Here is a 22362-nt window from a genome sequence, read left to right on the forward strand (position 1 = left end):
TCCTTTCTCTCTGTTTCTTTTCTCTGATCTTGATCCTCTCGGATTGCAACTGCATCATTAGATGGCAACAAACCTAGATCTTTTTCCTTTGGTCAGAAACGATATGAAAATGATACTTTCACTCACTTCCACTAGAAAGATGTGAAAAAAGTTCCAAATGAAAGGGTAGCCACAAATCAAATCAATGCCCTCCGAATAAACAAAGAAAAGAAAACGGTGGCATGGCTCAGCAAAGATCAAACCTTCAATTCCTCTGATGATCTGATCTGGGCCTTCCCTCCTCTCTCCCCCACCCCCCCCCCCCCCCCCCCAAAAAAAAGAAGCACCCACTTTTTTTTTTTTTTAAGTAATGTTATTTTATTCATTTTTATGGAATCCGCTGGCAGAAACGCGTTTAAGAAACTGGAAGGAGTGTTTCACTGAAAGATCCAAAAACAAGCAAAACAGCCCAAAAACCATGGATCCAATGATCATTTACATCCAAAGCAGCACTTCCTACTGAAAACCCGAAGATCTACAGAAACTACCTGTCCCCTCCACATTTCCTTCCAGCTTCACTTTCATTTCCTGCAAGAACTGATAAACTGCCAGTCCACCAAATTTCCATCGATCAATCAAAAGAAAAGTTGGAACCTTTCAAGAAATAGGGAGTCTCAAAAACTCCCAAAGTTCCAGTCTTTTCGATCTTAATGGCATGGCCTTCTCGTTTCCATCCTTCCTCAAACCCACACTTCTTTCCGTAGCTCTCCTTTCCTCTCTCTTCTTCTTCTTCCTTCAAGCCCCACCAAAACCCCCATTAGTCCCCCAAAGATCCCTCCTTTCAATTTCTTGTTATTCCCAACATTCTTCTGATAATGCCCTCATTAACTACGTCTCCATCCATTACTGTCTTTTCAATGAAAATTTTTTCCTTTCAATTCCTTTCCTTTCTCTTCTCCTTCTCCTGGACTTTTACATTCTCATCAAAACAGCCCAATCCCATTTCTCCATTGTCACCACGAAGCTCTCTTCTCTCCTGAACTTGTCCCCTTCCATGGCTGCTGTCACTCTTTTAGCCCTTGGAAATGGTGCCCCAGATGTCTTTGCCTCCCTCCATGCTGTCCGTACGGGTCATTATAGAATTGGGTTTGGCGCAATATTGTCGGCTGGGACTTTTGTCTCTGCCTTTGTGGTTGGCTTTGTTGCTATCTATGCATCACCTTTTGGGGTAAAACCTGTTCCTTTTATTAGGGATGTGTTGTTTTATTTGGTTGGGGCATTGTTTTTGTTCTATGTCTATTTGAGTGGGGAAATTTTTGTGTGGCAAGCTGTTGGTTTTGTTGGATTTTATATGTTTTTTGTTGGGTTTGTGTTTTGGATGGATTTTGGAACTGAGAGAGAGAAGGAGGAGAAGGAGATGGTGGCAGAAGATTGCCGTTTGCTGGATAAAGATTGTGAGATTGGAGAGGTTGAGAGGAGTTTCAAAGGAGAGAAGGAGGCTTTCGGAATTGCAGGAGTATATGAAATGGTAAGCTTCTATAATTACTTAGAAGGAAACTTTGTATGTTATTGTTAATTTGTGCTGTCTTTTGTGTTTTTTTTTTTTTTTTTAACTTTGTTTTAGTGTTGGATAAGAATATCATTACTTGATTGATTGGAGTCTGAAAGAGCATTGGTAGATAGAAGAGTTTGATGAGGCTACTTTCATGTTGCTGCTTAGTGTCACTAGGATCTGAATCTTGATGTTATTGGTTTGTATGTTTATGCTTAATGGCTTATATTTTTTAAACTTATTTAGTGCTTTAGATAGCATAACCAAAAATGGGGTGGAAGCAGTGACATCTAATTAAGCTCTGCTGTTTGCCATTTTTTCTCTCTCCCGGATCGAAATATTGGAGTTGATTAAAATGTACATGTTGGATGCTATGAACATAAAACTGGAAGTGTAGAAAGAGTTTTAGTTGAGCCTTCCTTTCTGGGATGGATAAGTAGAATATTTACTTGTTCATTGACCCATTACAACGGAAATCTAAAAGTATACTGCAGTTTGTATGTTGTCGAAGTTCATTCTTCCAATGATGTCAATGTTCTCATGCTTATACCTGTGAAAATGAAAATAACTTGAGACACTACAAAATATGAAATTATATACATTGATGTGGTTCCTTCAGTGTTTAGAAATATTGGGTGCATAGGAGTTCAATGCAGAATTGATAGGTGTGGAAGGTTTAAGTGCAATATTTATGTTAACCTGACAACTTAATGTCTAAAGTAGGAATGCTATATTTTTGCTTATCGCTTCATGCTAGGAGCCAGAAAAAGGATAGGTTCCATGAATTTTCTGGAATTGGGATCTTATTTGCCGGGTTTTTTGTTCAGCTCGGTTATGTTTTTACTTGTATGCATAAACTTCGACCAGCTTTCCCCCTAATGATTTGTATTTTCTCTTCTATGCAGATCTCTAAAGCATGGGAGGTTCCTATCTCATTTCTTCTAAGGCTCACAATTCCACAAATTTCCCCTTCTGAATGGAATAGACTCTACCTATCTGCCAATATTGCCCTTTGCCCTCTGGCCCTATTAAATGCTTGCAACTCATTCATGCCATTTGATCACCCCATAGTGTTCCTCCTTCCAAACACTCGTTTCCCACTCTGGTTTGTAGTACTCTTTGCAAGCTTCTCTCTGGCCATCCTTCACTTTATATTGGAAAAAGAACCTCCAAAGAGCGAGCAAATGCTTGTAGTGGTTGTGGCTTTTGTAATGAGCGTGTTCTGGATATCCACTGTTGCTGGCGAATTGCTGAACTGCTTAGCAGCTCTTGGATCACTTCTTCAATTGCCTCCGGCACTCCTTGGACTCACAGTACTTGCATGGGGAAACTCCGTGGGAGATCTTGTGGCTGATGTTGCACTTGCCAAAGCAGGCCATCCGGCATTGGCCATGGCTGGGTGCTTCGCTGGGCCAATGTTTAATATGCTTGTTGGGCTTGGAACAGCTTTAGTAATGCAAACAGCTAATGTTTATCCAAAAGCCTACCAGCTTCATTTTCACATTGGTATTATTATTGCATTTGTCTTCTTGCTTTTGAGCCTGATGGGATCTCTATTGGTTATAATTTGGTCTAGATTCCGGGTGCCTAGATTTTGGGGATTCTGCCTTGTTGGCCTTTATATCGTTTTCACACTAGTTAGCTTGATCATTACTAAGTTTTCTTGGTGATTGATCTGATCCACTAAGCTGAAGAATTCAATTCATTTATGCTGATGTATGGAGATTGGAGAACTTCAAAAAGGTACTACATGTTGCTTGTCTCAGCGTTGCGAGGTGCCAGATTATTATATATTAATTATGTCAAAGGAGGATGAATACAAAGGAATTGTGGGGGGGTTTTTGCCTGCAAATTCTATATAGATAACTTTTATCTTGGGAGGGAATTGTATTCTTCATATCCAGCACTTCTTAGATTCTCCAATATTATAATGAATGTTTTGTTTATAGCAAATTAGAATAATATATAAACCAGAATAATTTATCTGATAGGACAACAGTCTGAGCATAGTGTGATTTATTTGTATTCAATAGATGTATATTGGTATTCATTAATGAAATTCCACAACTTTTTGTTCTTACACAAAGGTTTACATGTTCATTGTTGGATTTTGTTTTAGTTTTAACGGGCAGAACCCTTGATTTGGTTAAAAGAAGCCCCAAAAAACTACAATACCAACCTAGTACGAACCATTTTCTTGATGATTCTCCTGGTTTGATGAATGCTTAAACTTAGTTCTGACAACTACATATGCAATGAAATTTTCAGCATTATCAATAGCAACTGACTGCTACTATGAAGGCACTGGCAGATACAAAAGTTTTGCTGCCGGTATGGAGGGTTTTCCTCCGGTGGCCAACTGGAGCTGAGGCCGGTGGGAATGCTCCCATCGTGCTGCCTGGTGTGGTTGAGGTCAAAAAGTGACCCTCACTGTGCCGGACTGGAGGGCATGTGGGTTCCGAAACGAGCTTTAAAAACCTTGGAGAAACAGTTCATTAGAACTGGATTATCCTGTACAGTGGAATGTGCAAACTATTCCGGTTCAGACTGGAACATTACTAGGTATTGGATGTTTAGCTTCTGGATCTTCCTGTTAGCCTGATGAGAGATCTTTCCATATGTTAAAATGGTTTACCAATTTGAATTTACATGTAAATTTACTCTAAAAAACCTGACTTTGTAACATGCCATGAACATATTTAACCTCAAGCATCACCACCTGAATATCTAACAGGAAAAAAAAAAAAAAACCAAAATCTGACTTGCAAGCTTGAACCAAACCAATGTCATTTCATTCTGAAGCAGGCAAACACACCACAAAAATAATAATAATATAAAAAAGAGCCACCCCAAAACCCAAATAACCCATAACTGCATTTCATTGAAAAGGGTAATTTCGTCAGAAAACCAAAAATGGAAAGGAAAACGCAAAAAGAAGGGGAAGGCCGCATAAAAAGTAGCCCTCTGACATCATAGGTCAAAATCGAACAGAAAAACTCACAATAACAACAGGAACATCTTCAGCTTTTGTTGTTTCCAATCTCAGGTTAGTTTGTACTAGAAAATATATATATTTTTAAAAAATTAATCATTGCTGAAAAAAAAAACAACCTTTTTTCTTCAATGTTCATTCTCTCTTTCTCTCTCAACCCTAAAAATTTCCAAAATTGTATCTTTCTCACCGTTCGGAAATTTTCTCTTTAAAAGACTTTTACCCAATTTAACCCTTTTGATCTTGGAAGCTTCTTTTATCTTTTGACAATTTTTTTGCTTTTTTTGTTTATCTAAATCTTCCAATCAAGGTACGAGTTTTCCCCTAAAGGTATAAGCTTTTTGTATACTTTCTTTTATAAGTATAATATACGAGCATATACGTACGGGGTTGGTTTAGGAGATGTTATTTGAATGATCTTCTCATATAATAATTTTCTCTTTTATGTTTAACTGCTGTAGACATGGTGGCTTTGTTTTGATTGAAAAAGCTGTTGATCAGTTACCATCTTTTGGTTCTTTTTTGTGTTATTATTTTGGATGGAGAATTTTATTAGGTAAATCAGGATCAAATTCACGTTGTTGCGGCTAAAATGACACCAGTTGTCAGGAATTGTCTTTTATTTAAATGGAAGTAACAGATTTTGATTTACAGTGTTTATATTATGTTGGGAACTTGATCTTCAATAGCAAGATATTAGTAAAATTGATTTCAGGAAATAACAAAGAAAAAAGGAAAAATGATGGATGATGGATGATATTATGCTTCAAATAGAATTTGCATCTAAGGGATCGGAGTAGGAATTGATTTTCTACCCATTTGCTTTTATTTTTTGGCTTTCTTTTCAAAGGAGTTTATCTTGGTTAGAAGGCTTATTCTAATTTGGATGTTTAGAATTCAATAAAAAATGTAATGCCTAATTAAAGTTTCTTGCTACATTTTCTGTTTTATTTGAAGCAGAATCATTAAGTTTTGGTTCAAGCAGATTAGAATGGATCAGCAAGGACATGGACAGCCCCCAGCTATGGGGATCATGGGTAGCGGAGCTCAAGTGCCGTACGGCACTAACCCCTATCAAAACCAAGTGACTGGGGCCCCAAATCCAGGGCCAGTTGTAACATCAGTGGGAGGTATTCAATCCACCAGTCAGCCAACAGGAGCTCAACTTGCACAGCACCAACTTGCTTATCAGCAAATCCATCATCAGCAGCAACAGCAACTTCAGCAACAACTCCAGGCATTTTGGGCAAATCAGTATCAAGAAATTGAGAAAGTTACTGATTTCAAGAACCATAGCCTTCCCTTAGCCAGGATCAAGAAGATCATGAAAGCTGATGAAGATGTGAGGATGATATCAGCTGAGGCTCCCGTCATTTTTGCCCGGGCATGTGAAATGTTCATCTTAGAATTGACATTGCGATCATGGAATCACACAGAAGAGAATAAAAGGAGGACACTTCAGAAAAATGATATTGCAGCAGCAATTACCAGGACTGACATATTTGATTTCTTAGTTGACATAGTTCCAAGGGAGGATTTGAAAGATGAAGTTCTTGCATCGATTCCAAGAGGAACAATGCCTGTTGGGGGGCCTGCTGATGCGCTGTCTTATTACATGCCTGCACAGCATGCACCTCAGGTTGGGACTCCGGGAATGATTATGGGGAAACCTGTGGTGGACCCTGCTATCTATGCTCAGCAGTCTCATCCATACATGGCGCAGCAGATGTGGCCACCAGGTCCTGAGCAACAGCAGTCATCCTCTGATCATTAGCAGCTCAATGATAGAAGGTAAGAAGGCAAGAAGGCAAGTTGATACTCTTAATGTGAATTAAAAACTGGAAGCCTAGCAAGTAGAAGGATAAATTGATATGTGACGGAGAATAACAGTGGTATAATTGCTCCAGTTGCAGTTTCATTCCTTGAGAACTTTAATTTCTTGTATTCTTATCTTTGCTTGCTTTCTGAATTGGTTACAGACTAGTTCCTTGACACATCTTGAGAATGTTCAACGGAACGGAATAAGGAGGCTTCTCTTGGTGAAAAGCCTTGGTCAAGATTCTAGCTGAAGATCAGACTTTTTACAAATACTGTGCTGGAAGAATGACTGATCATGATTGAACAATTTACTTTTCCTTTCTATGCACCCTTTCCTTTTTCAATCTTGTTTATCTCGTTTCTAGTTGGAATGATTACTTAGAGACGTAAAAAAGGAATTATGTATAAATTTCATTATGAAGCACTGTTTCCTTCCATATCTAGTTTCAAATAGTCATTTCTATTCCTATCATCATTATGCTTGCTTTATTTATGATCGACTGCTATGATAAAAGGATTAGATAGACATAAGAGTGAACTTACAACCTATGGAGTAGGTTCTTCTGGTTTCTTGAAAAAGCCTTAGGAAAAGTTTATGCTTCCACATGGCCTTTGCAATGTGCAATCATCTGTTGAGCCGTTTGATGGAACTTGGTGCCATCCTACGGTTCCAGCTCATCTGCATGATGCTTGAGAGATCCAGCTTAACTAATTTTTTCTTGAGAAGCTTGTAGGAAATGATCTTTATAGTTCGTACTCAATTTATATTCCTGAAAGGTCTGGACCCGTTTCTACTGGAGGTATTGCAGTTACAGATGTGCATGGGGACAGTCAACGGCAACTAATCTATTTAATTTTAAACTCTAAAAGGACAGTCATCCGGGCTAATCAAAACGGTCGTGCCTGAATATCTGTCCAGACCAATGATTAATATATTCCGAGTAGAGGTGTGATGGGGGTATTTTACATGCTGTGTGAGTAGGGCCAGCTTGAGGGAATGGCTTGAGGGGATGGCTGTTTCTGTTTGAAATAATAATCCAAAGAAGTAGTTTTACATAAACGTGGTAAGAGACCCACCTTGCTGAAGGGCTCCATAATCAGCAAGTGCAATAAAACCAAAACAGGGCGATGGATCAATAACAAACCAAAACCAAATCAAATTCATTTGCCCAAGGAAGCAAGGAAGCAAATGAAAAATATATTTTGATTCTTACGTAGTCTGGGAAATTCCAGGTTTCTAGAATGAGCAGGGGATTGTTGTTTGGGGGGGGGGGGGGGGGGAGAGACAAAGTGATTCCACTGATGTATCCGTTTGTCCTGAGTCATACATGATTTTGACAAAACTCATGGTAATCTTCTTATGCTTGAGATGTGAGGTTACAGACAAGGCATGAATTAGATAGGTATCTTTTTCATCACAATTCCTTCAAGAATCCCATCAGTGCCAAAATACCCCGAAAACTGTTTAGGATCGACTGGCCCTGGCAATTGAAACGAGATTGAGAAATGCCCTGGTGGGCAAAGGTTCTGTGATAGCATTTCAAACGTTTGCGAGAACCTGTATACTGTTTTCTCACCGGTTGTTGTCACTCCCCGTATTAATACCTTGCCATCATTTTCTACTTCACAGCTAAATTCACCTGCAGTAAGGAGATAGCTACTTTTATGTAACAAATATAAGAAGGCACTGAAAAAAGGAAATGCTTGTTGAGAGCTACGATATGCAACAATGGCGAGTTAATATGAAAGTTTAAAGTTATGATATCATTTCATTCTGAAATCACCTTGATCCATGCGTGTTAAGCCAACAATCCTTCCCCTAACCCTTGAAGAAAATACAGAAAAGAAACAAAACAAAAAACAGGAATAGAAAGACTATAAGCAGAAGGGAAGTAAAAAAAATTAAATAAGACTTCGAGTTCTAAACTTTTCTATGGCAACAGCACATATGGTTAAGAGTGTTCTGATTCACAAACTTGATAAATTGCCTTCAACATTTTAGTGTAGGCAGAAATGTAAAATCAACCAACAGATCCTGAAATGATATAAAATACTCCTGAAGGCACCCATAATTGAAATTAAAGCACTACGGAAATTAAGTGCTAATGAAGAACTTACTTTCATCTCTTTTCACCCCTGGAAGAGAGACGCGGAACAGGTAAGAGTCTTCACATTCACCAATGCCCATGAGTCCTACAATTGGCCCAACCTTTCCCATGGCTGCAGTGCCAGTCAATGCAGTTCCACTTTTAGTGGCTGCAGCAATATTAGCCAACTCTTCCTCAGTCGGAGGAGATGGAAAAAATATCATTGCTGCACCATCTTTCTTAGCACTATAGGTCTCATCTTGTATTAGAACAGGAGCCTTATATGTCAAGGTTGCATCGGTGGATGTACTCTTGATTGGTGGTGGGCTACGAAAATGTTGATCCTTGCATCCTAAAACGTCTTGCACTCCTCTTGTTTTCTGGGAGCCAAAAGAATATCCAATGGTAGACAAATCTCCAGCAGATTTAGCCTCCTGCACTGTCACATTATATAAATCGCCACTGTCAAAAGAACCATGCAACCTTGCAGCATCTATATCCAAGAAAAAATCTTCTAGTCCAGTTAGCCTTGCAAACCTTGCAATATCCTCAATCCTAATGCAAGAAATTTCAGGGTTGTCAATAAATACAATGTTTTCAATGATATTATAATGATTTTTCAACCGAGAATGAGGATGCAAATCCGGAGGAAAAAGATCAGGAAACTGAGGATAGATAGCAGCAGGTTCATCAATGGTGACTTCACCGCTAAAGATTTAGTAGCCTTGCGGAGTAAATAATAGTATATCCGATCTAGTTGTGCAGTTTCTATATGCGAACCAGCTAGTTGGTCAGAAGTATAGGGTGGAAGTCCCTCGGCTTTTCTTTGCAAAACTGACTTATGGGACTTTTCCCCTTTTAAATCTGGCCCAAAGTAGGTACCAATGATGAAGTACAAAAGGAAGCGCTGGTCCTTATTTGGCATCAGCGAACTTGGTATCTTGTTTGATCTTAACTTTATAACAGCAAGAGAATCATTTGTCTGAGAGGAGCTGGCCATAGCAGATATACTCACTGTAAATAAAATTCTGCAAGAAGAACAAATATCACTTAGAAAATCAAACCTGAACTTCATTCAAAATGAACATTATGTAACATTCATAGATCATCTAACTCCCAACTTTAGACAATGAAGTAGAAAGCACCCATAGACGCTTTAATGATGATATGCTTGTAGTTATATAAATTCTGAACATAGTTTTCAATGATTAAGGCAAATGATTAAACAAACCAGAGACAGAACGGTATTCATCTGTTTGTGATCCTCTTTGACATGGTTCTGGTGATATGGATACAGTTAAACAAGACAAGGTTTTTTTGAAATACTAGCAGTTATTTATTTGCAGAAAGAAATGCATAAAATATTGCAATTACATAACAAACAATTATGGATAACCACAACAGAAAATAGAAAAGGTTTTACAAAAAGTTTTTGGTTTACTTAAGTTTCCTAAAGCATTTATACCTATCAATTAGTAATTAGTATGTGCATTAAAATTGTTAGAAGATGTGTTTAGGACTGCTAATGTGGATTCATGAATGTTGCTTAGTTGAATGTTTCATGTTGTTTCTGTTTTTCTGGTGTTAGTTATTTTTTTGTTATTCATGCTGGTGGTCATGGCTTAATCTTAGGATTATGATTTTAGTGGGTAGTTATTAATTAGGCTTTAAATTGTAATGTTTCTAATGTTAAGAAATATAACACTGAGTAAAGTTTTCTTTGCTTTAAAAATAACAACATTTGGTATCATAGCTATTTTCTTAAGGGATCTGTGTGTGAAATTGACGCGTCATGGAAGCTGAAGCCAGTTTCTCCGCAATTGCTCCGGCGGTGTTCGACGGAGACAACTACCAGATTTGGGTAGTACGTATGGAGACATACTTGGAAGCTTTAGATCTTTGGGAAGCAGTGGAAGAAGACTATGAAATTCCTGCACTTCCAAACAATCCCACCATGGAACAGATTAAAGCACAGAAAGAAAAGAAGACAAAGAAATCAAAGGCAAAAGCCTACTTGTTTGCTGTAGTCTCATCCATCATCTTTACTCGTATCATGTCTCTGAAGTCAGCAAAAGAGATATGGGATTATCTCAATAATGAATATGAAGGAGATGAAAGAATTAAAGGGATGCAAGTCTTTAACTTGATTAGGGAATTTGAACTTCAAAGAATGAAAGACTCCGAGACGATTAAAGATTACTTCAAAAAGCTTCTGAGTATCGCAAACAAAGTAAGGCTTCTTGGATCTGAATTTACTGACTCAAGAATTGTAAAAAAAATTCTTGTTATAGTACCTGAAAGATATGAAGCAACCATCACTGTCTTGGAGAATACGAAGGATCTGTCAAAAATTTTCTTAACAGAATTGCTTAACGTTTTGCAAGCACAAGAACAAAGAAGACTGATGAGAGAAAATACAACAATTGAAGGAGCTTTGGCAGTCAAGCATCAAAATGTGGCCAAAAGCAAAAGAAAGAAGAAAAATGATTTTGAAGGAAATGGGGTAAGTACTGCATTAGCCAATGCAAAAGGAAAGAATGAAAATCAAAAGAAATCCTATTCACCTTGCCAACATTGTGGAAAGAAGGGTCATCCTCCATTTAGATGCTGGAGAAGACCTGATGCTAAATGTACTAAATGTAATCAGATGGGGCATGAAGCTGTTATCTGTAAAAACAAAAATCTGCAACATGGTGAAGATGCAAAGGTTGCTGATCAAAAGGAAGAGGATCACCTGTTCGTAGCTACATGTTTCTCCAGCATCGAATCAAGTGAGAGTTGGCTTATAGATAATGGTTGTACTAACCACATGACATATGACAAGGATCTATTCAGGGAACTAAGCAACGTAAACTCATCGAAAGTTCGAGTTGGTAATGGCAAGTACATGACTGTGAAGGGAAAATGAACAGTTGCAATTTCAACTTGTTCAGGTACAAAGTTCATTTCTGATGTATTATATGTCCCTGAAATTGATCAAAACTTGTTAAGTGTTGGACAACTAATTGAAAAGGGTTATAAAGTTGTGTTCGAAGATAAAAATTGCTTGATTAAAGATGCAGTTGGCCAAGATATTTTCAAAGTAAAAATGAAAGGGAAAAGCTTTGCTCTAAATCTATTGGAGGAGGAGCAAACTGCTTTCCCAATCAAAAAAAATATCACTGAAGTATGGCACAAGAGGCTCGGGCACTATCATCATCAGGGGCTACTGCAGATGAAATCCAAGAAGATGGTAAATGATTTTTCAAAACTTGATGATCATGTTCCAAACTATAAAGCATGTCAGTTTGGAAAGCAAAGTAGGAAACCATTTCCCAAGGCAACATGGAGAGCATCAAAGAAGTTACAATTAATTCATACTGACATTGCAGGCCCACAAGAACGCCTCTCTGAAAGGTAGTCTTTATTATGTTACATTCATTGATGATTTCACCCGTATGTGTTGGATCTTCTTTTTAAAGTACAAGTCAGAGGTGGCTCAAGTCTTCTGGAACTTTAAAGCCAGAGTTGAGAACGAGAGTGGCTGTAGAATTCAAACTCTCAGATTAGACAATGACAAAGAGTACACTTCTGAAGCATTCACTCGTTTTTGTGAAGAGTCAGGCATCCAACATCAATTAATCGCTCCATACACTCCATAACAAAATGGAGTAAGTGAGAGACGGAATAGATTCATATTGGAGATGACACGATGTATGCTACATGAGAAGAACTTGCTAAAGCAATTTTGGGTCGAAGTAGTAAATACTGCTATTTTTTTGCAAAACAGGCTTCCCACAAGAGCAGTGAAGGATAAAACACCCTTTGAGGCATGGTATGGTTATAAACCATCTCTGAATTTCCTTAAAATATTTGGATGTTTGTGCTTCACTTATGTTCCACAGACTAAGAAAGATAAATTAGATAAAAGAGCACTTCCAGGCATCTTCATTGGCTACAGCTCAGTTGCAAAAGCTTATAAAGTTTTTCAGCCACAAACTGAAAAAATTATTATAAGCAAGGATGTGCACTTTATGAAAGATGAAAAGTGGAACTGGGATGATGCAAAAAAGATGGATCCAACCTTAAAAGAGCACAAGCCCAAGTTTCTTAGCATTGGAGACTGGGAGAATGAAATGGTGGATGATAGTCCTATCAAAGGTACAAGACTACTTTCTGATGTTTATCAAAGATGTAATATTACTGTGTGTGAACCTACAAATTATGAAGAGGCTAAGACGGATCAAAATTGGATTGCTGGAATGAAGGAGGAGCTATTCATGATTGAAAGGAATGAAACATGAAAGTTGGTTGATTGACCTCAAAACATAAAAGTAATTGGAGTCAAATGAGTGTACAGAACCAAGCTTAATGCTGATGGCTCAATCAACAAGTATAAAGCTAGACTCGTGGTCAAAAGATATGCTCAAATACTTGTTGTGGACTACTCAGATACCTTCGCACCAGTTGCTAGACTCAACACCATCAGGCTCTTACTCGTCGTTGCAGCACAAAAGAATTGGAAAGTGCACCAATTAGATGTCAAGTCAGCATTCTTGAATAGTTTTCTGCAGGAAGAGATTTATGTAGAACAACCAGAAGGCTATGTCAATGAAGGAGAAGAAGACAAGATTTATCTTCTTAAAAAGGCACTTTACGGATTGAAGCAAGCTCCAAAGCTTGGTACAGCAGGATTGATGAACATTTGCAGAACTTGAGATTTGTCAAAAGCTTATCTGAATCAACTTTATATGTCAAGCACATTGGAGCTAACATTCTTATTATCTCACTATATGTAGATGACTTACTTGTGACAGGAAACAACACAAGTATTGTGGAGAAGTTTAAGCAAGAGATGATGGAGTTTTTTGAAATGACAAATCTTGGATTGATGACTTTTTTTCTTGGAATGGAAATCAAACAGAATGAACATGAAGTTTTCATCTGTCAGAAGAAATATGCCAAAGAGATTCTGAAGAAGTTTAAACTTAAAGAATGTAAAGAAATAAGGACACCAATGAACTCAAAGGAAAAGCTCTGTAAAAAAGATGAAACAGAGAAGATTGATCAGGCATATTTCAGAAGCCTGATTGGTTGCTTAATGTTTCTCATAGCAACTCGGCCTGACATTTTGAATGCTGTAAGCATTTTGTCTCAATTTATGCATTGTGCAAGTGAATGGCATCTCAAAACTGCAAAGAGGGTGCTTAGATATTGAAAGGCACAAGTGATTTTGGCATTAAATACACAAAGAGCAAAGAGTTCAAGCTGGTTGGTTTCTCAGACAATGATTGAGGAGGTTCCATTGATGATATGAAGAGCATTTCAGGCTATTGTTTCACACTTGGTTCTGGTGTTTTCTCATGGAGCTCGAAAAAATAAGAAATTGTAGCTCAATCCACAGCTGAAGCAGAGTTTATTGCTGCAACAGCTGCTGTTAATCAAGCTTTGTGGCTAAGGAAGATTTTAATCGATCTTAACTTAGAGTAGGAGGAAAGCACGAAGATTCTTGTTGACAACCAAGCTGCCATTGCTATCTCTCAAAATCCTGTGTTTCACGAGAAAACTAAATATTTTAATATTAAATTATTCTTCTTAAGGGAAGTACAGAAAGATGGAGCTGTTGTTCTTGTCTACTGCAAAACAGAAGATCAGGTTACAGATGTTTTCACCAAGCCACTGTCAATTAGCAAGTTTGAATTTCTGAGGATAAAACTTGATGTTTGCAGCTCCTAAAGCAAGGAGGAGTGTTAAAAGATGTGTTTAGGACTGCTAATGTGGATTCATGAATGTTGCTTAGTTGAATGTTTCATGTTGTTTCTGTTTTTCTGGTGTTGGTTATTTTTTTGTTATTCATGCTGGTGGTCATGGCTTAATCTTAGGATTATGATTTTAATGGGTAGTTATTAATTAGGCTTTAAATTGTAATGTTTATGATATTAAGAAATATAACAGTGAGTAAAGTTTTCTTTGCTTCAAAAATAACAACAAAAATTATCAAATCTATTTTAGATACCACCAGAGTGAAGATGAATGAAATCAAACAATTTAGAGCAAATATCAATTTCAGAATGCAGTGATCAAAACAGTTAAGAGATGAGCCAAAGAGGGAAAACAGAACAAGGGTTTAATCTTAAATTCCAGGCTGAAACATAGAGGACTGGTTTCATGTCATACATGCAATTTACTATACTTCAATTTAACTACCAAAATGTGACAGATTTGGGCTTCTTGATCAAAATCCTAAATTTCTTTTTCACTGAAAAGATTTCATGCATATAATATTTAAGAAACAGAAACACAATGCAGTTACTTCATATTGTGAAACAAGCTACCTTTACAAATATCCATATTTTGGGTGCAACCCCACAAAAAAGTTTCAGAAAAAGAAAGAAAGAATCACAGTTTCCATTGACTAATCAAAGATATATTTATAGACATGCAAGCATATTCATTAACTCATTCTGCGATGTGGCATTTGAGTTGAGATAGAAGATGAGAGTCTAACCAGTAAAGGGTTACAGTGAGACTGGAGCCTCTAAAATTGAAAATGAGGTTAATTATTTTTGCTTTTTAAAGTGAATTAAGGAGTGAAAATGCTGATAAATAATGTCTAAAGCTGTGGACAGGCAAACGTAAGAAGGACAAAACAGCTGTACGTTTAGCCAATGCGTAGTGATATCAGTCAAACCAGTTTTTACCGTAGGGGCTCTTTGGGAATTTGAAGCATATATATCTTCAGAAGCATTCTCTGGGAGTTGCAATACTTAACACCTACCCCATGATTTTCCTATATCAATGATCTAGCAATTGTTGAGTTTATCAGAAAGTAATAGACAACCATTAATCAGTTAAGCCATTGGGCAAAAAAAATCTTAATGAATTTGTGCAACAACTTGTCACAATGAATTACAAATAGTAATATTGGTAGAGGTTAAATATTAGAATATTTACATTTAATATACTAATGAAATCAAAAAATTATCCTAATCTTATTTATGAAAATTGAAAATATTAAAATTTTTATAAAAAGGAAAAATATAAAAAATAAAAAATGAAAATAAAAATAAGACAAAAATCACAAACTAAGGCAAGTGCACGGTGCGTCTACTGCACCCAATCATTGCCAACATAGTCTCCTTGTCCCTCTCCATTTTGGCAAAACCTATTGGCCCAAGTATAGAACATAGATTCTCTCAAACCAGAAAAACATGTTAAAAACTCACAGAACTCTCTCAATATTGCTTGTGACTCATCAATGGCTTCTCCAATGAGGTAAAGATACACGATGACTATATAGCTCTTTTACATATTATAATGCATGTTTTGTATGTATCTGATGATGTCTGTTCTTAATATGCATTGGACTAAGCTGAAAAGTTACAGCTTTGAATTCCCATTTTTTCTAATTGTATTATATAGTTTATGCCATATTCTTTGTGGGTTTTGGATGTATATTGAGTATTGATTTTGGATGATGGATTGATTGAATTTTTATGGTTCGTGTTATGATCGATTCTGTTTTGGTTTTTAATCTTTCTGTCAAAGATTTAAACTTTCATGGTTGTATTTTTTTTATATGTTTTGATTATATTATATAGGTAAAGAAAAGAAGGATTTTTACTTTAGGATTTTTATACATACGATATTTTCTAATGATAAGAAAAACAGATGTAAAAGAAAGTGCTTGGAAGTTGAATCAGGTATGTTGCTATTTCATCTTTGGTTGCTTTTTTGAGTTTGGATTTCATTGTCTACAAACCCTCAATTTTAGGGTTTTCCTAGGGTTTTTAGGTTAACTTTTTTTTTTTTTTTTAATTTTGGAATTTTGATAACTGCATTAGCCTGTATCTGCATTACTCCCAACAACTAGCCTGTATCTGCATTACTCCCAACAACTAAAATAACTGAAAATTCCCCAACAACTAAAATAACTTGTATGTTTGCACCTATGTAACAAGCCAACTTTTTATTCACGAGATCTAAGCTGGATGCTATGCATTTGGATTGGTTATGTAGGCATATGATAAAGTTGGGTGAAATGCAGGCTATGCAAGTGCTTCTGTAGGTATATGATAAAGCTTTGGATTCATTAAAGAGTTGATTAAACATCTATAATTAATAAATTAGGCAGTAATACACTTTGGAATCACAGCTATTATCAATCCAACTGTGAATAATTATGTGGTAAATTTGATTTATTGAATAAAATCTCGAAATAAATCAATAATGAAAAAGATTACATAAAAGGATTTGCCTAGAAATATATTTGTCTGGCAAATCAAAAGGACATACAGTCATAAAAACATATCCAAAACAGGATATCTGAGGTAAAAGAACTAATATTATAAATCATGATATTAATGTGCTGCTTGACATTAACTCTATGAGCATTTATATCTGTTAGAGATTTGATTTGTTATTGCAAATCGCTACTGAATCAGAAGGATTCCCACAAAGTGTTATTGCTCTTAAATTTATTCAAGGTTCATTTTCTTTGTATCTGGAGCTTGTCTCTCTCTTTTTAGAATACATAGACACGCATGTGAAGAAAGATTTCATAGACATAGATTACAATGCATAAGTGCATCTAATTCAGTTCAATAATCTTTGAATTAACATTAATAAATTGATATGTCTGGTCCAATACAACCTAATCCTCTTCACTCTTCACTCTTCACCATGCTGTCTAAAGGAAACTTCATATATTTCTGATTTACTATGATCTTCCTGTATTACTTATCTGTCCTTTATCATTTTCCCGATTAAACTTCAAATGCATAATAGTTAGAGTTTCTTAGAATGATTAGTGTGTAGCATTGATTGTGTGGTTTGAAGATTTACTTATTTAATGGTAGCACAAGTAAGATTACATTACAAAAGCTGACAATTTGATTTCTTACAAATTATAACTACGCACTTGCTATGTGTGTTTTATTCATTTGCGAAAGCTAAAATGGCTGCATCTGTCTTGTTTTGTGCACTTGGAAGTTTATGTATGCTATTAAATAGGGAATCTGTTCGAAACATAAAAATTTGCAGTAAAAGGAAAAAATATAAAAGGCAGCAAAGGATATATTAATAATTTTAAAGGGGAATAATAAATGAGGGCACTCGGAAAGTGGTCTTGCATTAATATGATGAACATTATATAAGCCAAGGTTGTAAATTTCAGCCATTACCTACATCTTTTACCATTATTAAATATACATGAAGTTTAAGCAGCATCTTTAGGCAAAGAATACTTTCCTAGCGATGAGTTCTCAGACTGAGTAGCGAAGATGGGCATGATTTATCAGAAAAATTGACAACCCTTGATCTCAATGTTGGGGTTCTAAGGTTTGAGCAAAACTACTTCAAATATCATGGTTTTTGGTTTCAATATGTTCTTGGTGATTTGATGCATGTCAATGTTAAATTGAATTAGTTCTCCATTTGCTTATGTGTTTAGTTTTGGATTTTTATATCATAGTTAGAAAAGCTTCATTGCTCTTGCGGTGCTTACTGATTTGATTTTTGTGACTTAGGAGAAAACCTGACTTAAATAACTGATATCTATGGTACATGTTTCTCCTTGTTCTGTTTCCATAAGATTTCCTACCTGTTCTTTCAATGGATTATTAAACAAGCCAAGTTTTATTGCTTATGTCTTGAAAAACCTCAATAACATATGATAGAAATTGTTGGGCTGGAGGGAGACAATGTATATAGTAGCATTGCTTGTGAGAGATAGCTTTTGTATCCTAGGGCTTCAGCTCTGGTGTTCATGTGCTAACATGACAGCCTACATGTCTTCTGGCAGGTCTGAAAGAACAAAAGGTGAAAATTACGAGCATAATCACATGAATCCGCAGCAACCAGTTCTTGATGTGGCTCCTCTCAATTGTGTGCCATATGTTGGTCCAACAAATCCGGATGATACAGTTTCTTCACCAACCAACGAGAAGATTGAGGCTGCAGAAACCATTGGTCCAGCTATGATATTGCTGCCTTCACAATCAACCAGGGAGGAGTTGGACAGTATCATGGCTACTATTAAAAATGGAGTTGTGTTGACTGGGGCTGCTGCAACAGGAACAGTAGGACCAATTTTAGGGAAAGTGGATATCGGTGAATTGGAGGATTCATACTATTTTCGTGTTGCTCTTCCTGGGGTATCAATGGATAAAAGTAAGTTTCTTTAACGTTTAAGATCAATCACTCTGCTCATGATTACATAACTTGCTTGAAATAGGATCGGGAATGTTAGTTTTCTTCATTTGATCTGAAAAGTCTTACCTCTTTGGTTAAGAGTGGGAAGCTTAACCTCTTTGGTTAAGATTGGGAAGGCCAGTGGCAAGTGGTTCATGTGATATAAACTCACTGGAGCAGGTGCATATTTTCTGACATCAGCGTTGTTGGAAATTCCTAGAAATAAAATGGTCTTTCAATAATTGTCTTCCACAGCATTTTCTATACGAGTGCCATTAAACCTCTACTCCAGGATTTATGATTGAAGCTAATATATTTATCGTGATTTGTGAATATCAAATTCTGTCAGAAAAGCTTGAATCATTGTATTAATCTGTCTGTTTTATCATTGTATTCATCTGTCTGATTTATTATTGATTTTACTGGGAATGATAATTGAGATATCTGACTTTATGAGTGCAGGAGACTTCAATTGTGACATTGAACCTGATGGAAAAGTACTAATAAAGGGGATATCAACAACTGGTGAGAAAATAGTATGCAAGAACTTTCAAATCTTTCATATGCTGACACAAAATCTATGCCCGCCGGGACACTTCACTGTCTCATTCCAGCTACCTGGTCCTGTCAATAACTACGAAGTTACTAGTCTTTTGGCTGATGGAATTTTTGAAGCCATTGTGAAGAAGATGTAATTGAGAAGTGTCAGAAAGCAGTGGCTGCCTGCAATGACTTCTTCATCCTTGCATCCAACTTGGTAGTAATATGTTACAGGCTTTAAGCATCATTTTAGAAAATGTGGAGACCATAAGAACTTGGTGTTTGATCTACTCTTTTGGAATCAATAAAATAGTTATCTCCAGCCTTTCCTTTTCTCTGTTCTGTTTTTTTTGTTTTTTTGTTTTTAATTAAATAGCTGGCAATGGTATCAGTCATATGAAAGCTTATTGGAAGCAGCCTGTTGAACAGATTCACTGGAAACAGGAAGAATCAAACTGACATGCAAGGATGGTGGAACTTCTCTTAAATTTGTTTCATATTCAGAAATAAATCTTCATTTCCAAACCCCAATTTTGGATATATTCATAATTTTCATTTGAACTATTGTGTCTTTCCAATCACATACAATTGGATATATATAAAATTGGACTGGTAACTCTTTCCCTTCATATTTTGTAATCATTTTAGAATTGCAGATATTCATCTCTTTCCCATCACTGAGGACTTAAATGAAATGCAATCATAACCCAAAGACATAAAAGCAATATCCCCAAAACATAAAGTAGGAACTTGTCATAAGGTAAATCTTGCAAATTTATTTATTTATTTATTTTACCCAACAATTATTGGCGTGGGATTACCGGCTACATATAAAAGTAACGTATATAATTTAATCATTTTTTTTCTTGTCATATTGATTTTTTTTTTTTTTTGCATAAACAAGTAAAAATTTGAATCTTAAATTTTTTTTTTTTTTGCATGATCAAAATTTCTATATCACTTTGGGAGATTTCCCTTATTCTTCTTTTCTTTTCAGCTTGCATGAATTAATTTGTATATTTATAGATATGCATTTTCAAATAAGTTATGTTTATTTTAAAAAGTGATAATAATTTTTTTTTTTCATAATTTAATTATGTTAGGATCATAAACCATTTTAAATTTATACATTTTATATGTGTTATTCGAGTATTTAATAAGGATATAAGCTTTTGAATTAAAGCATCTCGTAGTGAAAATGATCATAATTAAATATGTTATGTGAAATACAAACAGCAGGTACAGAATTAAACCCTCTTTGAAATACTTATAATGTAGGATTATATTTCACTCTCTTTCATAAATTTAACTGACAGAATATAAGGAGTGAAAGATTTGTAATGACATCAGGTTGCTCCAACAGCTAGATATAGAGGCTTCATATGTGCTATGGAATTTTCTAGTTGAACTTTATATCTTGTTATTCAATTTGTTGTGGCATTGACGGTTTTGGGGTGATAATGATAAAAAGAAATCATTGCCTTGGGAGAAAATAGCGGTAAGAATTGTGGCTTGTATGGGAGGGAGCAGCCACAGGCGAAAACCAAGGAGTCACCAGAGAGAACTGTGGGGAATGATGGCTATTATAGAAAATTGTGAGGTAGAGAGAACAATCATGGCTTCAAGGTCATTGTTAAAAGACAAACATCCAGTTCTATACATATACAACGGGTTACTATGATTAAGCTAAAGAAGATGAATGTTGAAGTAACAGGAATAGCAACGAGTTACTCATTTTTCGACCCCAAAGAATACAAGTACGGGGAGAATTTTGTATTCCATTACATTAATCGGGTAATTGGATTTGGACATGGTCAGGTTAAAGTAGGGGTGATAAAATAATACTCGCCGTGCTAGTCACCAAATGCTTAAGAATAGTAACGTATCAAGACGGGTTTTCACTCGATCAAATCTTTTAATATTTATATTCTCCTTGATTTAATGTTAAAAAATTGTTTTTTTCATACCTAATTTGTATATTCATAAATCGTAATTAACCCAACTTGGTCCAAAATTAATTTAATAATTTTAATTTAGTATAATTTTTATAAAATATTTTTTAATATAAATTATAGCTTAATTATACATAAATAAAATATTTTTATTGAGTTAAAATCTTAAATTAAAATATTAAATAATAATATAAAATTAAATAAATAATAAAAAAATATTTTTATATATTCTCAGATCAAGTCGAATTTGTATCACTTAAAATCCAATTCCGAGCCAATTTTCAATTTAAAAAAAGAATCAATACTATTATATTGGAACTAATCGAAATTCTCAAGGCATGAGTTATTTAGCTACCTCTACTATTACCTAACTTATATAATATATTTTTATATATTTTTTCATAAGTTCTTTATTTTGACAATTAAAATAAACCTATTATAAAAATATATAAATTACAAAAAAATTTAACTTACTACTTAGGTTACAAAAATGTATAAAGACCAATTTCATTATTTTTTATCTCTTTTAATTTACTATTCTCATTATTATTTAAAGATCATTTTTATGCTTTTAAGGACGTTTTTTAATTTTTATTTTTGTTGGTATTGTTACTTGAAAACAATGAAATTAATTTTTAATTAGTTTTGTTGGATATTATGCATTTATGATTTTTATTGAATTATTTTGTTATTCCATTTTTGTTTTTTTTTTTTTTTTATTTCTCTTCTAATTTACTATTCCCATTATTATTAAAGATCACTTTTATGCATTTAAGGACATTTTTTAATTTTTAATTTTTTTGATTTTATTACTTGAAAATATGATATTAATTTTTAATTAGTTTTGTTGGATTTTGTGTTTATGCTTTTTATTTAATTATTATATATATTTTTTAAAACTATAATCAATTATTCAAGTTACTCGTTGGATATCAAAATTAATATATCAAAATATTACCCAATAAGTATAAATAAATGAGCGGATGAATATCTAATCGATCATAAACCAAAGTATAATATCCATCCCAATAATGACCCGTTACCATCATTATGTTAGCATCTTAATTAATTAATTAATTTTCATTTATTTTTTAATGGATTGCACCCCGTCCATGTGAGTGGCATAATGACGTCAAGACTGAACAATAATAAGTGCAAATTATAATCTTGATTTAAATAAAAGCATTTGTTCATTGTATTATACTCGAAAATTTTTGTTACAATTAAAAAATCACGTTGCAATTGTAATTTTTTTTTAAAGTAAAAAAAATT

General features: G+C 35.1%; 4 protein-coding genes across 9 annotated transcripts; 3 read left to right on the top strand and 1 right to left on the bottom strand.

Moving 5' to 3' along the window:
* Window positions 1-135: 135 nt before the first annotated feature.
* CAX11 (cation exchanger 11) lies at window positions 136-3617 on the top strand. Its single transcript, XM_022863605.2, has 2 exons — window positions 136-1507; window positions 2437-3617. Exons 1-2 carry the CDS (start codon window positions 695-697, stop codon window positions 3199-3201), a joined length of 1578 nt encoding a protein of 525 aa, XP_022719340.1. The 5' UTR covers window positions 136-694; the 3' UTR covers window positions 3202-3617.
* Window positions 3618-4400: 783 nt separating this feature from the next.
* Window positions 4401-6778, top strand: NF-YC9 (nuclear factor Y, subunit C9). Of its 4 annotated transcripts, none has more exons than XM_022863607.2 (3): window positions 4401-4577; window positions 5484-6314; window positions 6503-6778. In XM_022863607.2, the coding sequence occupies exon 2, from the start codon at window positions 5515-5517 to the stop codon at window positions 6295-6297; it is 783 nt and encodes a 260-aa protein (XP_022719342.1). In that variant the 5' UTR covers window positions 4401-4577; window positions 5484-5514; the 3' UTR covers window positions 6298-6314; window positions 6503-6778. The 4 variants fall into 4 exon arrangements, with proteins under 4 accessions (XP_022719342.1, XP_089620244.1, XP_089620243.1 ...); XM_089764118.1 differs by having other exon boundaries at window positions 4439-4577; window positions 5484-6330; window positions 6503-6685; XM_089764117.1 differs by lacking the exon at window positions 4401-4577 and adding an exon at window positions 4694-4833.
* Window positions 6779-7657: 879 nt separating this feature from the next.
* LOC111277614 (increased DNA methylation 2-like) lies at window positions 7658-9572 on the bottom strand. Its single transcript, XM_022864023.2, is given in 3 exon segments — window positions 7658-7981; window positions 8460-9122; window positions 9125-9572. Coding segments are annotated over 3 exon segments (1287 nt in total). The 5' UTR covers window positions 9504-9572; the 3' UTR covers window positions 7658-7736.
* A 5955-nt stretch (window positions 9573-15527) lies between these two features.
* On the top strand, window positions 15528-19473 carry LOC111277278 (alpha-crystallin domain-containing protein 22.3). 3 transcript variants are annotated; one of them, XM_022863613.2, is made up of 4 exons: window positions 15598-15682; window positions 17935-17967; window positions 18210-18577; window positions 19061-19473. In XM_022863613.2, exons 3-4 carry the CDS (start codon window positions 18250-18252, stop codon window positions 19291-19293), a joined length of 561 nt encoding a protein of 186 aa, XP_022719348.1. In that variant the 5' UTR covers window positions 15598-15682; window positions 17935-17967; window positions 18210-18249; the 3' UTR covers window positions 19294-19473. The 3 variants fall into 3 exon arrangements, with proteins under 3 accessions (XP_022719347.1, XP_022719348.1, XP_089620245.1); XM_022863612.2 differs by lacking the exon at window positions 17935-17967 and having other exon boundaries at window positions 15528-15682; XM_089764119.1 differs by lacking the exons at window positions 15598-15682; window positions 17935-17967 and having other exon boundaries at window positions 18169-18577.
* The last annotated feature ends 2889 nt before the right edge of the window (window positions 19474-22362 follow it).

The sequence above is a fragment of the Durio zibethinus genome, chromosome 7, assembly GCF_047325235.1.
Source record: "Durio zibethinus cultivar Kanyao isolate XHJ-2024 chromosome 7, ASM4732523v1, whole genome shotgun sequence".
Classification (NCBI taxonomy): Eukaryota; Viridiplantae; Streptophyta; class Magnoliopsida; order Malvales; family Malvaceae; genus Durio; species Durio zibethinus.

What these genes read in the sequence shown, in the direction of transcription:
- LOC111277278 (XM_089764119.1), top strand. Translation starts at nt 18,184, where the DNA reads ATGACAGCCTACATGTCTTCTGGCAGGTCTGAAAGAACAAAAGGTGAA. An exon ending in TGGGGTATCAATGGATAAAA is followed by an intron (nt 18,578 to 19,060) that starts GTAAGTTTCTTT and finishes TTATGAGTGCAG; the next exon opens with GAGACTTCAATTGTGACATT.
- NF-YC9 (XM_022863607.2), top strand. Translation starts at nt 5,515, where the DNA reads ATGGATCAGCAAGGACATGGACAGCCCCCAGCTATGGGGATCATGGGT.
- CAX11 (XM_022863605.2), top strand. Translation starts at nt 695, where the DNA reads ATGGCCTTCTCGTTTCCATCCTTCCTCAAACCCACACTTCTTTCCGTA. An exon ending in TTGCAGGAGTATATGAAATG is followed by an intron (nt 1,508 to 2,436) that starts GTAAGCTTCTAT and finishes TCTTCTATGCAG; the next exon opens with ATCTCTAAAGCATGGGAGGT.